Raw genomic sequence first — 13,875 nt, forward strand, 5'->3', positions numbered from 1 at the left:
CTGGCTCTCTCTCTCTCTGGCTGTATCTCTGTGTCTCTCTCTCTCTCTCTCTCTGTATCTCTGTGTCTGTCTCTCTCTCTCTCTCTCTCTCTCTCTCTCTGTCTGTATCTCTGTCTCTCTCTCTCTCTCTCTCTCTCTCTGTCTGTCTGTCTCTCTCTCTCTCTCTGTATCTCTGTGTCTCTCTCTCTCTCTCTCTCTCTCTGTATCTCTGTGTCTCTCTCTCTCTCTCTCTCTCTGTCTCTATCTCTGTGTCTGTCTCTCTCTCTCTCTCTCTCTCTGTCTCTCTGTGTCTCTCTCTCTCTCTCTCTCTGGCTGTATCTCTGTGTCTGTCTCTCTCTCTCTCTCTCTCTGGCTGTATCTCTGTGTCTGGCTCTCTCTCTCTCTGGCTGTATCTCTGTGTCTCTCTCTCTCTCTCTGGCTGTATCTCTGTGTCTCTGTGTCTCTCTGTCTCTGTCTCTCTCTGTGTCTGTCTCTCTCTCTCTCTGTGTTTCTGTGTTTCTGTATCTCTCTCTCTCTGTGTTTCTGTGTCTGTATCTCTCTCTCTCTGTTTCTCATCTTGAATGTCTACCATAAAACAACAAACCATAAAAGCTGGTCATGTTTCATCAATTACCTTATTTCCAATTATTTCAATCCAAATTAACTTTACTGACAAGAAATCTAAAAGAACATCAAGAAACGATTAAAAGAAAATCAAAAGCTCATTTTTACACCTTCCCTTTTTCGGGGGGGGGGGGGGGGGGGGGGGGGGGCGTCTGGGTTCAATTTTACAACTTGCTCATTCCAACCTTTCATCTTACAACCATTCGTTCCAAACCGGTTTTTACATACAAATCACATTTGTTCCGTTCTTACTTCAAATAGATTATTCATTTTATATTTTCTCCCTGTCCTGCACTCTTGTACCCGGCCTTTGCCGTCTTCTTATCTGCTACTTTCGGGAGTAACTCCCTCATCATCCTGTCTCTCTCTGTTCCTTATTTGCTGTTTTTCTGCTGCCTGCAACATAATCTTTACTACTTGTTTTTCACTTCTGTGAAAAGGAATATATCTAACTGTTCTTGTCAGACCTAAAGGATCTTCAAGGAGGCTATTTAACAAACCCCCTTCCCCCTCAGGGTCCTCTCCTAGGTACCTCCCTCAGGGGTCTAATTTCAACCGAACTTATCTTCCCCTTCTGCCCTTTGACTCCACGTCCTGTTGGCCGGGTGATCTTCGTCCACCCCGGCCCCTGTCTTCTCTTTCCTTTGGGTATTATGGCCCCCTCCGGCTCTGCATTTGTCCCAACGGACTATACCTTATCATTGTTGGCTTCTCCAACCCCTGGGTATTTCCTGCCCTCCAGGGTCCAGCATTTGCCCCAACGGACTATTGGGCAGAATGCGGGGATTTGGCCCACAGCCTTTTCCCCTCCCTTCTGGGTTTGCCTTGCAGCCCCCTGAATCCTTCAGAGCGTCAACCACAAGGTCTTTCCACAATCGCCCAGGAAGTACTTTATTAGTCATTGTTCCTACCTGGGTTCTGTGCACAGAAATTGCTCGATTGATTTTTCACGATTTCCAACTACTCCCACTTCTTTGCCGAGTCTCTGTGTGGTCCGGATACTACTGCTTAAACAGCTGATGGCAAGCAAGGAGTCTGAGACCGCTGAACTCAGCAGGGTGCACCTTCCCTTCGTCCGTCTACTCCCGTCAGCTGTCTAGAGTATTGGATCTCGGAACGAGCCCCCAAGTTGTGAGATTCAAAAATCACAAATGCTCTTGAGACAAATTCAGACAAAGAAGTGTTTTTATTAATTTCATATTCTGCAGAATAGGTGCCTCTCCTCTGATGTCCCCTAGAGGCACACAGAAGATGGAGATGCTTTCTATCTTTATACCGTTCTTCACTATGGTCACTACTACCTCATGTCTCCCCATCGAGTTTCGTCCAATCATAACATAAAGCCCACATTCCCACGAGAATGTCCAGGAATGTCTCGGACCATCTCCTGACGTCAAAGGCTCCCAAGGCTTCTGCTGAAGTTTCTATCTTTGTTACTTTCTTTATCTAGAATTTCTCTCTGTTCTGTATATTGTTACTTTATTCTACCAGCAGTCTGGCTTCTGCTGATAAGCTAATTTCTTTCTATGTTATATTTTTCAGAGTTCTGGTATAAATCAACCATCCCTATTAACCCTTTTCTCACATTACCATCTATCTGTTCCAGCGCCGAGAATGTCATTAGTTCCAGCACTGAAAGCCTCCTGTCAATCACTGCTATTTCAAAGGAACTATTGATATTTATTAGACCAACAATACCGGCAGTGCCTGGGTACTAACATTTAATCACTCGCAAACAAGATTGAAGATTCGCAGAGTTCGAGCAAGGCTGCTGTTTCAGGGCTTGCTGTGTCCTTTATTCCACTGAAACGCACCTCACCCCTGACCCTACAACATAACACAAGGGTTTCTCCATTTATTGTATGGCCTCTACGGAATCTTCAGCAAGGGGAAAGATGGCGGCATCTGATTTTTGATCAAGGCTTGAGACGATCTCAACTTAATACTGCTACTCTGTCCTAGTAAACCTGTCCATAAAATGTTATCCCTTTTATCTGTCAAGGGAATCCACCTCTACCATCTTATTGATGATCTAACCACCTAGCACCAAATGCAATGTGTAACTACCTCAAGATAACAAACCCTGATGTGCTGTTATTCATTGCTGACAAATTCAACAAAACTAAATTCAGAAAAGTACTCCCAAAATTCCACCAACCTCAAGAGAGAGAGAGTTTTATTGTCATGTGTCCCTGATAGGATAATGACATTCTTGTTTTGCTTTAGCACACCAGAACATAGTAGGCACGAATACAGAACAGATCAGTGTGTCCATATACCACTATACAAATATATACACACATGAATAAATAAACTAATAAAGTGCAAATAAACAGAAAATAGGTTATTAATGTTCAGTGTTTTGTCCGAGCCGAGTTTAATAGCCCGATGGCTGTGGGGAAGTAGCTATTCCTGAACCTGGTCATTGCAGTCTTCAGGTTCCTCTACCTTCTACCTGAAGGTAGTGGGGAGATGAGTGTATGGCCCAGATGGTGTGGGTCCTTGATGATGCTGCCAGCCTTTTTGAGGCAGCGACTGCGATAGATCCCCTCGATGGAAGGGATGTCAGAGCCGATGATTGACTGGGCAGTGTTTACTACCTTTTGTAGTCTTTTCCACTCCAGGGCGTTCAAGTTTCCGAAACAAGCCATATTGAATATTAAATATTTCCATGGTATGTATCAAGCGGATTGAAGCACATGGACATGACAGTAAATGGTGACTTGGAAGACATGCCTTTAAAAGGAGGACATACCAGATAAAATATCTGTCGCAGCCAGTAGTGCTGCTGCTTCACAGCTATATTTTTTATTTGTTTATTAAAAGCATTGTACATACATCTTAATCATGATATGCAACATAATACATTTTGTGTACAACTTCTTTTTTTTTGTTAAACTTTAAGCTGTAATAGAAAAAGAGAAAAGAGAAAGAAGAGAATAATGAGGATAGTAGTGAAACGTAGTCTGCAGTAATTGGCGTAAAATCAATGATGATGTTTAAGTAAACTGCGTGCTTGAGAATGTGAGAAAAAAAAAGGAAAGAAAAAAGAAAAGAAAACAGGCCGCAAAGAAAAGAGGGCCTTAGGAAGGGAAGGGAAATAAGTAAAAAATCAAAAGAAGGTCGAGCTGAACAAAATAGAAAGGGAATGTGCCTAATTCATAACGATTCACACCCATCACCTTGTTCTAAAACAAGAACTTTCTAGGGTTATGCTGCACCATATTATACTTGTAATACATCAATAAAAGGTGACCATATTCTTAAGAATTCTTCTTGTTTTCCTGCTAGAACGAGATGTAATATTTCTGACATATTTGTGATCTACATTTTAAACGTTGGGATAGGAGCATTTTTCCAGAATTTAAGTATAAGTTTTTTTGCCGATATCAAACCATAGTTTAGGAAACGTCTTTGAAATGTAGTTAGTTCAGAACGGGCTTCCATTGCTCTGAAAATAATCAATTCTGTATTTGGGTCCAGTCTTAATTTAAATATTTTTGAAAGGCTTTCAAATATTTCCTTCCAAAATTTTTGAAATTTTGCACAGGAAACAAATGAATGTGCTATTGTTGCCTCTTTAGTTAGGCACTTAACACAGATGGGAGAGACATTTGGAAATAATTTATTTAGTTTTGTTTTTGAGTAATGTAATCTGTATACAATTTTAAATTGGATCAGTGTGTATCTAAGGTTAATCAAATATTTGTGTACATATGACACATAATCTTCCCATCTGTCCTTGGGAATTTCTATATCCAATTCTTGTTCCCATTCTTTTCTTATATATCTATATTTAAAATAATATTATAAAAATATGATGTTAAATGATCCAATTCTACCTGTCTATTCATGCCTTGCTCTAGAAGGTCCATCTTCAGATTTTGATAATCTTGTATGTTTTTTCAGTCTCGGGTTTGTAAGTATCTAAAATATTGGCTATTTTCCAAATTGTATTTAAGCTGTAAGTCTTGGAATGGTAAAAATGTTCCCCCTTCATACAAATCTTCCCAAGTCTTAATTCCTTAATCGTTCCCAGAGGGTAAACGTTTTGTCTATAGTCGATAGCTTAAATGCCGGGTTTTAAGAGAGGATTTTATTTGTCTACAAATTCGTATTTGTGCTGTGAATCATCACATTTCTCATATATTGATTCTTGTATTTTATTTATGATTCTATTTTCCAATTTTGTTTCTTGAACAGATCGAGGCAATGTGCACAATATTCCAGCGGCACAGTTGGTGAAGCCATATTTGTCACGTAAGTCCTTGCAATGGAAAGGTTGCTCTACCAAAAGAGGATTCAACTTTCTTTTGAAAATAAGCAACATTTAGATTTAATCTCCCTGTTCTCTCCAAGGACACTGAACATAAATTAAATGAGCGAGTTAATTTATGGCATGTCCCAGGCAGGTTATCCTGGAGTCCGATAGCTCCAAATAGTTACCATTTGCTGTTTGCACTGTTTATACAGTTCCAAATAAGAATATTGTGCATTCAGATCTGTGGAACAATGTGTAGAGTCCTGGCTGTTTTTGCAAAATGTCTAAAACCAGTTGGTGCCAGTGAGTGGCAACATTTTATGTGAAGCTCGCTTTAAAACAGTTAAAACAGTTTCTAATGATCGCTTTTCCTCACCGTCTATCTGTTCCAGCACCGAGAATGTCATTAGTTCCAGTACTGAAAGTCTCCTGTCAATCACTGCTATATCAAAGGAACTATTGATATTTAATAAACGAACGATATCGGCAGTGCCTGGGTACTAACATTTAATCACTCAATCATACAAGATTGAAGATTTACAGTTAGAGCAAGGCTGCTGTTTCAGGGCTTGCTGCAGTGTTTCCACTTTGATGGAAATTACCTGAAATTCGGGAAATTCTGGTTGTCTGGGTAATTTTAGGGAAATTGAATAATTTCGGGAAATTTCCACGAAGGAGTGTAAAGGTAATACACAGAGCGTTCAAATGTTTAAACAGCACACTGTCAGTTTAACACATGGGAATTTAAACAAAGAGCTGTCGGCTGCAGCGCTATGGGCTTTAAACATAGCGCTACCCGCTGCAGCGCTATGGGTTCTAAATATAGCGCAACCCGCTGCAGCGCTATGGGCTTTAAACATAGCGCTACCCGCTGCAGCGCTATGGGCTTTAAACATAGCGCTACCCGCTGCAGCGCTATGGGTTCTAAATATAGCGCTACCTGCTGCAGCGCTATGGGTTCTTTAAATATAGCGCAACCCGCTGCAGCGCTATGGGCTTTAAACATAGCGCAATGGCCACAGCACTATGGGTTCTAAATATAGCGCTACCCGCTGCAGCGCTATGGGTTCTAAATATAGCGCTACCCGCTGCAGCGCTATGGGTTCTAAATATAGCGCTACCCGCTGCAGCGCTATGGGTTCTAAATATAGCGCTACCCGCTGCAGCGCTATGGGCTTTAAACATAGCGCAATGGCCACAGCACTATGGGTCACAGACTGTTCGAGAACATTCTCGTGTAACAATGAATCTTTGGGATTCTCTTTCTCAGTTGAAGTTGAGCCGTTGATTATTTTTCAGGCAGTGTGAAAAGTTACCAGTGGGCGATGAGATTGCAGTTACATTGGGATTGGCCTTGATCTTACAGAATGGTGGGTGGGCTCAAGGGGCCGAGAGGGAGAAAGGCAGGGGTGGAGGGGGAGAGAGGGTGGTGAGAGAGATACAGGGAGAGGAGGGAGTGGGAGAGTGGGAGGGAGGGAGGGATAAAGCAGAAGGAGGGGTGGATAGATGGACAAGGAGGGAGGCAGAGAGGGAGAGAGTGGGAGGGGAAGTGAGAGAGGGTGATAGGGAGGGAAGGAGGGAGAGAGAGAGGGGGAGTGAGGGAAGAAGAGAGGGGTGGAGAGAGGGAGAGAGAGAGGTAGGGAGGGAGGAGTGTAGGGAGGGATGTACGGAGGGAGGGAGGGGAGGGAGGGAGAGAGAACGGAGTCACATGAGAGCAGGTTGAAAAAACGAAGAAAATAAAAGCTGTTGGAGGCAACAAAAGCTGCCTTGTATAACACTGTACAAGTGAGTAAGAAGCAGGCAGATACAGTGCAGTTACATAGAACTGTTTGCCTTGTTCTTCTTTGTATTGCTAACGTGTGCCCACAAAAAACCCCAACAAATAGCATGCAGGAAGCATTTTTGAACATTTCAGGAAATACCATCAAATTCCAGGAAATTTGGGATTCAATTTAAGGAAAAAAAATGTTGAGGTTTGGAAGCACTGGCTTGCTGTGTCCTTTATTCCACTGAAACACACCTCACCCCTGACTCGTTTGACAACACAACACAAGGGTTTCTCCATTTATTGTATGTACTCTATGGAATCTTCAGCAAGGGGAAAGATGGCGACATCTGCTATTTGGTCAAGGCTTGAGACGATCTCAACTTAATTCTGCTCCTCTGGCCTGGCAAATCTGTCTATAAAATGGTGTCCTTTTTATCTGTCAAAGGAATTCACCTCTACCATCTTATTGATGATCTAACCACATAGCACCAAATCCAAGGTGTAACTACCTTAAGACAAAAAAAACGTGATGCTCTGTTCTTCATTGCTGGCAACTTCAACAAAACTAAATACAGGTGCACAACCTTTTATCCGACAGCCTTGGGACCAGACACTTTTCGTAATTCAGAATTTGTCGGTCTTCGGAATGGAATTTTTTTAGCGTAGATTTTAATGGCTGGCTCAGTGGTAGAGTACTCGGCTCATATCCGCAAGGTCGCGAGTTTGCGCCTTGATCCCGGCAGTTACTCGGTCGCGAGTTTGAGTCTTCAATGTCGTTCTTTTCATGCAGAATAAATGTTTGTATGAAAAATGCAGTGTAGGAGAGGTGTACTGACTGTGTGGGCAGAACTTTGGAAGTGATTGCCCACCAGTCTAAAACGCCGCTGTGTCTCCCTGTCCCTGGAATAGCAGGGGGCGATCAAACAGCACAATACCCCCCTCCCCCTCCAACTCCAGAGGAATCCGCTCCCCGATGGGCCACTACGGCGACAAGTGGCAGTTTGCCCACAGCCCGAGCTGCGCCACCCCAAGAACAAGACGTACCATCAGCACACCATCAGCTTCTGCCCCTATGTTTTCCTCTGGAGTTGGAGCGGGGCTGGGCTGGAGTTGCTGCTGGCTGTGGGTCTCTGGGATCTCCGTGCTTGCAGTGGGCCTGGGGGCCGCTGTCCCGTTGGTCCTGACGTCTCCGGCCACCCTCCTGGACTGGAGCTGAGACTGGGAACTGTACCGCCCTTGCCCCCTCCCTCTGCAACTGCAAACAACCCCACTCTCCTGCAAGGGCGGTACAGTTCCCGGAGGATAGCAGGTGGCCGGAGACGTCAGGACCAACAGGAACCGCTCCCCGATGGGCCCCTACGACGCCCCGAGCTGCGCCCCGTCATCCGCAACCCAGGTTCCTCTGTAGTTGGAGTGGGGCTGGGCTGGGCTGCTGCAGGCTGTGGGTCTCTTGGTTCTCCGTGCTTGCGGTGGGCCTGGTGGTCGACGTCCAATTGGTCCTGACGTCTCCGGTGACTGCACTGACCTGCTGGCTGCCATCGCCGATGTGAAGACAGTACAAAGCCCCCGCGCCGGTGCGATGAGCGGGGAGCTGGAGAGGGGAGGGATGGGGTCACACACATGGCCGGGAAGCAGAGGGGTGTAGGTGGGGTGAAGCTGAAGGGAGCGACAATCTGCTGCTGCCTGCACGCTGAGTTAGAAAGTTCCCACGCAAGACTCACGATACACTGTGTATCGTGAGTCTACCGTGGGAACTTTTTAACAGCGGGCAGGTAGCAGCATATTGTCAATTATTAACCCTCCCGCGCAATATACTCTCACCTTCTCTTTTATGGATGGGGATTTAGTTCCCCTTTCTTCGAGGACCGACCGGAGGTTCCGCTGTCACCTCTGCGGGCCGCCCTCGGTGAACGTCCTGTCTCCCTGTCCCTGGAATAGTAGGGGGCGATCAAACAGCACAATACCCCCCTCCCCCTCCAACTCCAGAGGAATCCGCTCCCCGATGAGCCGCTATGGCGACAAGTGGCAGTTCCCCCACAGCCCGAGCTGCGCCACCCCAAGAACAAGACGTACCCCTTGCACACCATCAGCTTCTGCCCATACGGGGAGCGTGTTCCTCTGGAGTTGGGACGGGGCTGGGCTGGAGTTGCTGATCTGGGATCTCCGTGCTTGCAGTGGGCCTGGGGGTCGGTGTTCCGTTGGTCCTGACGTCTCTGGTGACTGGCACTGTGCTGCTAACATCGCGACGTGAAGACCGTACAAAGCCCCCGCGCCGGTGCAATGAGCGGGGAGCTGGAGAGGGGAGGGAAGGGGTCACACACATGGCCGGGAAGCAGAGGGGTGTAGGTGGGGTGAAACTGAAGGGTTCCGCTGTCACCTCTGCGGGCCGCCCTCGGTGAACGTTTTCAAGGACCTTTCTTCAAGGACCGAAAAAATGTCGCTATTCGGAGGTTTTCGTTATTTGGATCTTCGGATAAAAGGTTGTGCACCTGTACAGAAAAGTACTCCCAAAATTCCAACAACATGTCTCCTGAGCGCTCCCAGGCTAGATGCAGGAAGATTGTTCCCGATGTTGGGGAAGTCCAGAACAAGGGGTCACAGTTTAAGGATAAGGGGAAAGTCTTTTAGGACCGAGATGAGAAAAACATTTTTTACACAGAGAGTGGTGAATCTGTGGAATTCTCTGCCACAGAAGGTAGTTGAGGCCAGTTAATTGGCTATATTTAAGAGGGAGTTAGATGCGGCCCTTGTGGCTAAATGGATCAGGGAGTATGGAGAGAAGGCAGGTACAAGATACTGAGTTGGATGATCAGCCATGATCATATTGAATGGCGGTGCAGGCTCGTAGGGCCGAATGGCCTACTCCTGCACCTATTTTCTATGTTTCTATGTAGGTATAAACACTCTTTATTACTGCTACACCACCAACAAATATGTCTATTGCTGCATCCTGGCCAAATTTGTCTATTGCTCCATCTCGACCCGAAACGTCGCCTATTTCCTTCACTCCATAGATACTGCCTCACCCGCTGAATTTCTCCAGCATTTTTGTCTACCATTGGTCCACCTTGATCAGTCCGATCTTATGTTAGTACTTCTCTTGACGGCTTACAGACAGAGACATAAAAGTGAGGCTTTAACAAAAAATGTAATGGAACATATTCAAGGCCACTTCATCTGATATAGGCAATAACGATCTATCCTTGCCAGAAACATTACATGAATAGGGAGAAACGGTACATTTTCTCCTAAAGACGAGACCCAAGGCTTTCAAAGAGGCTGATCTCATCGTGTATAAGGAGATCCAAGTGTGATCTCCACAAGGCTATACGGGATGCCAAGAAATTCTTCCGAAACAAGTTTGAGGGTCAGTTGAATTAATTGGATGCCAGGTGACTGTGGCAGTGTCTGAACACCATTGCATCTAAATGCTGAAATCAGGGGTGATCTTGGCAACAACATATATCTGCCAATCAACTCAATCACATGGTTATTTAGAACAGTCAAAGATCCACCTAGGTGTGCCCATTGCTAACTGGCTTTGTCCCATATATCTCGGTGGCAGAAGCTAAATTGGCTTTCATAGAACATAGGAACAGATCCTTCAGCCCACAATGACCCAAACATGATGCCGTTGAACTAATCTTCTCTGCCTCCTGTGATCCCTATCCCTCCATTCCCTGCATCTCCATGTGCCCATCTAAAAGCCTCAAACGCCATGATCACACCCCAGGTGCGTCCATGTACACTTATTCTTAACTTTATCTCATTCAGTTATACTGTTATTGTACTTTAATATTCTTTTGCACTGTTTGGATTTGCACAAGAATCTTGCACCATTCTGCTGCTTTGCTTGCATCATTGAGTTAATATCATACATATACTATTTATTCTGTGAGCTCTGTTCTCGTACTTTAGCTTAGTTTTCTTAAATATCAGATATGCCTGTCTAATAGCCCTGTCCCACGGTACGAGTTCATTGCAAGATCTCTCCCGATTTAAAAAAAAATCAAGCACTGAGAATGAACATAGCAGGTACGTCGGAGCTCGGGGACGTCTCTTAGCGCTAACGGCAGGTACTCGGGAAAACTCGTCAACGGCAGGTAAGCACGGGAAGACTCGTGAAGATTTTTCAACATGATGAAAAATGTCTACGATAGCCCCGAGTACCGACGAGTGGCCATTACTGTAAATCTCCGAGTTCGAATCAGGGCAAACTCGGGAGAGCTCTTGGAATGAACTCGTACCTTGGGACAGGGGTTTAACTTGTTTCCTCTGGCTGCCTCATGTCTGTTTCAACAAGATGCCAGTGGTCTTCCACACTCACACTCGATGTCAGGAAATCCTTCAGAGGGGTGAACCCCCGAAAAGCACCTGGTCCTGATCGTATACCCGGTCGTGTTCTAAAAACCTGTGCGGGCCAACTGGTGGGAGTTTTTACGGACATTTTCAACCTCTCACGTCTGAGGTCCCCACCTGCTTTAAAAGGGCATCAATTATACCGGTGCCCAAGAAGAGTAAGGTGACGTGCCTCAATGGCTATCGACTATCAACCAGTGGCACTAACGCCGGTGGTGATGAAGTGCTTTGAGAGGTTGATCAAAATCAACTCCTACCTCGACAAAAACCTGGACCCACTGCAGTTCGCGTACCGCCACAACAGATCAATGGTGGATGCGATCTCGCTGGCCCTCCACTCCGCACTGGACCACTTGGACAACAAAAACTCATATGTCAGGATGTTATTCATTGACTACAGCTCGGCATTTAATACAATCATCCCCTCCAAACTGGTTAGCAAACTCGCAGAACTGGGTCTCTGCGCATCCCTCTGCAATTGGATCCTCGACTTCCTCATTCACAGACCACAGTCTGTTCGTATTGGTGGAAATGTGTCAGCCTCGATAACAATCAGCACGGGAACACCTCAAGGCTGCGTGCTCAGCCCCCTGCTGTACTCACTCTATACCCATGACTGCGCAGCGAACCACAGTGCGAACTCCATCATCAAGTTCGCTGACGACACCACTATTGTGGGGCGTCTCACTGATGAGGATGAGTCAGAAGAGAGATCGAGCAACTGTCCATATGGTGCCTGCGCAATAACCTGGCCCTCAACACCAGCAAAACCAAGGAACTGATTGTGGACTTTGGAAGGAGTAGGAGGGGGACCCACAGCCCCATTTATATCAACGGGTCGATGGTTGAAAGGGTCAAGAACTTCAAATTCCTGGGCGTGCACATCTCTGAAGATCTTTCCTGGTCCGAGAACACTAACGCAATTATCAAAAAAAGCTCATCAGCGCCTCTACTTCCTGAGAACATTACGGAGAGTCGGATTGTCAAGGAAGACTCTCTCTAACTTCTACAGGTGCACAGTCGAGAGCATGCTGACCGGTTGCATTGTGGCTTGGTTCGGCAATTTGAGCGCCCTGGAGAGGAAAAGACTACAAAAAGTAGTAAACACTGCCCAGTCCATCATCGGCTCTGACCTCCCTTCCATCGAGGGGATTTATCGCAGTCGCTGCCAAAAAGGCTGGCAGTATCATCAAAGACCCACACCATCCTGGCCACACACTCATCTCCCTACTGCCTTCAGGTAGAAGGTACAGGAGCCTGAAGACTGCAACAACCAGGTTCAGGAATAGCTACTTCCCCACAGCCATCAGGCTATTAAACCTGGCTCGGACAAAACTCTGATTATTAATAACCACTTTCTGTTATTTGCACTTTACCAGTTTATTTATTCATGTGTGTATATATTTATTTCATTGTCCTATACAGGGACACATGACAATAAACTCACGAACACTTGAACACTCACTCACTCACCCACTCACTCACTCCACAATCAAACTGCACAAATCCGAGACACTAAAGTCATCGATTAACTTAAAAATTAAGTAATCAAGTGGCCTTGGTTCAACCTGAAATGTTACTTTGTTGAAATCTGATCATTAAAACTGTCAAAGACAGGTTCACTAATGTTCATTGAGATTTGTATATTTAATTAAGCTTTTCTTTTCATACAAGCAACCAATATGGAGCTTCTCACAACCTTTTTGTCACAATGTTGGAAATTATATTATCCATTTAAACTGACATTACAATTTATTCCTTCTATGGTCATGGATTCTGTTGGTTCTCATTTTCAAGGTTTATTCATGAAGAGGGTCCAATTGAATGGCATTGAAACTCACTAATCGCCCTAGATCTGTATGTAACATTGAATAGTGGAAGGGATGCAGAACATAATTAAGTACAATTATATGTAGAAACAATATCCTGTTTGCTTGACAGTTTTTTCCCATTCTATTTGCAGTTGCTGAAAGGGACAGCTATAATAAAAAGCTTGGTAAGTTCCAGAATAATGAGGGTTCAAAAGATGTAAAGGTAATGATAGAAAGGAAATCTAGTTAAAGAGACAATGGAGTTTCAAGGAGTACATCAATGAATAGACACATAGAACCAAAGAACAGGTCAAATATTTGATAAATGTCCTTAAATTGAAAAGTAATTGTGTAATTTATATGCATGAGTATAGTCTGGCATCTGATGCAGTTTTGAACAAATACAAATATTTCCCTTTAAAAGGATGGCCCAAAGAATTGTCTGCCTGTTCAGGTCAACTTATAAGATCAATTGATATGGTATGAAGTAGCAAGAAAGTTCCTTCTTGTATTATGACCAACATTTACCTCTCAGTTAATATCCTGAAAACATATAAAGAAAAAATTACACAAAATACATTGTGGTGGAAATTGTATTGGTTATTACTTCTTAATGGTTTTAAAATAGTAATGTCCCCTTAATGTCACCTTAATAATGAGCAAGTACTTCACAGTAAGAGTCACATAATAGACAATGGTGCAATGCATCTACTCCTGTTCATATACTGTCAGTATTTAGCCTAGCTGGTGAAATCTTTGCAGCCAACCCCAACAGGGGCCTCCTTTGCAGCAAGTAACATTTTTTCCAGTTAGAGTGGAGTGATGCTGCAAAGTGAATGGGTGCAGCAGGGATTCCTCTGCCATCAATGCACCAAGCCAAAGGATTAACAATATACATATAGTCTGGCTGAGCTTACAGTAGCTAGTATTCCTTATATGGGTAGTACTGTCAGCTACCCAGTCTTAAATCCTCTGCCTCAGTCAGTAGAAATCCTGTATTTTGCCGTAATGCTATCTTCCTCCTGTCTCCCAAAGGTCTTTGGACATGCACACTACAACCGTGCACTTCAATA

General features: G+C 44.6%; 1 protein-coding gene across 2 annotated transcripts in view; it reads left to right on the forward strand.

Moving 5' to 3' along the window:
* The window catches only part of LOC129715905 (uncharacterized), a 101,629-nt gene that overhangs the window by 63,423 nt on the left and 24,331 nt on the right, over positions 1–13,875 (forward strand). For both annotated transcript variants that reach the window (XR_008726567.1, XM_055665798.1), the window contains exons 14-15: positions 4,807–4,863; positions 12,955–12,987. Coding sequence is in view for 1 of the 2 variants with exons in the window: in XM_055665798.1 (XP_055521773.1) it covers positions 4,807–4,863; positions 12,955–12,987 (90 nt within the window). In the remaining variant the exon portion in view is untranslated. The remainder of the gene's footprint in view (positions 1–4,806; positions 4,864–12,954; positions 12,988–13,875) is intronic.

Source organism: Leucoraja erinacea, chromosome 2 (genome assembly GCF_028641065.1).
Source record: "Leucoraja erinacea ecotype New England chromosome 2, Leri_hhj_1, whole genome shotgun sequence".
In the NCBI taxonomy this organism is placed as follows: Eukaryota; Metazoa; Chordata; class Chondrichthyes; order Rajiformes; family Rajidae; genus Leucoraja; species Leucoraja erinaceus.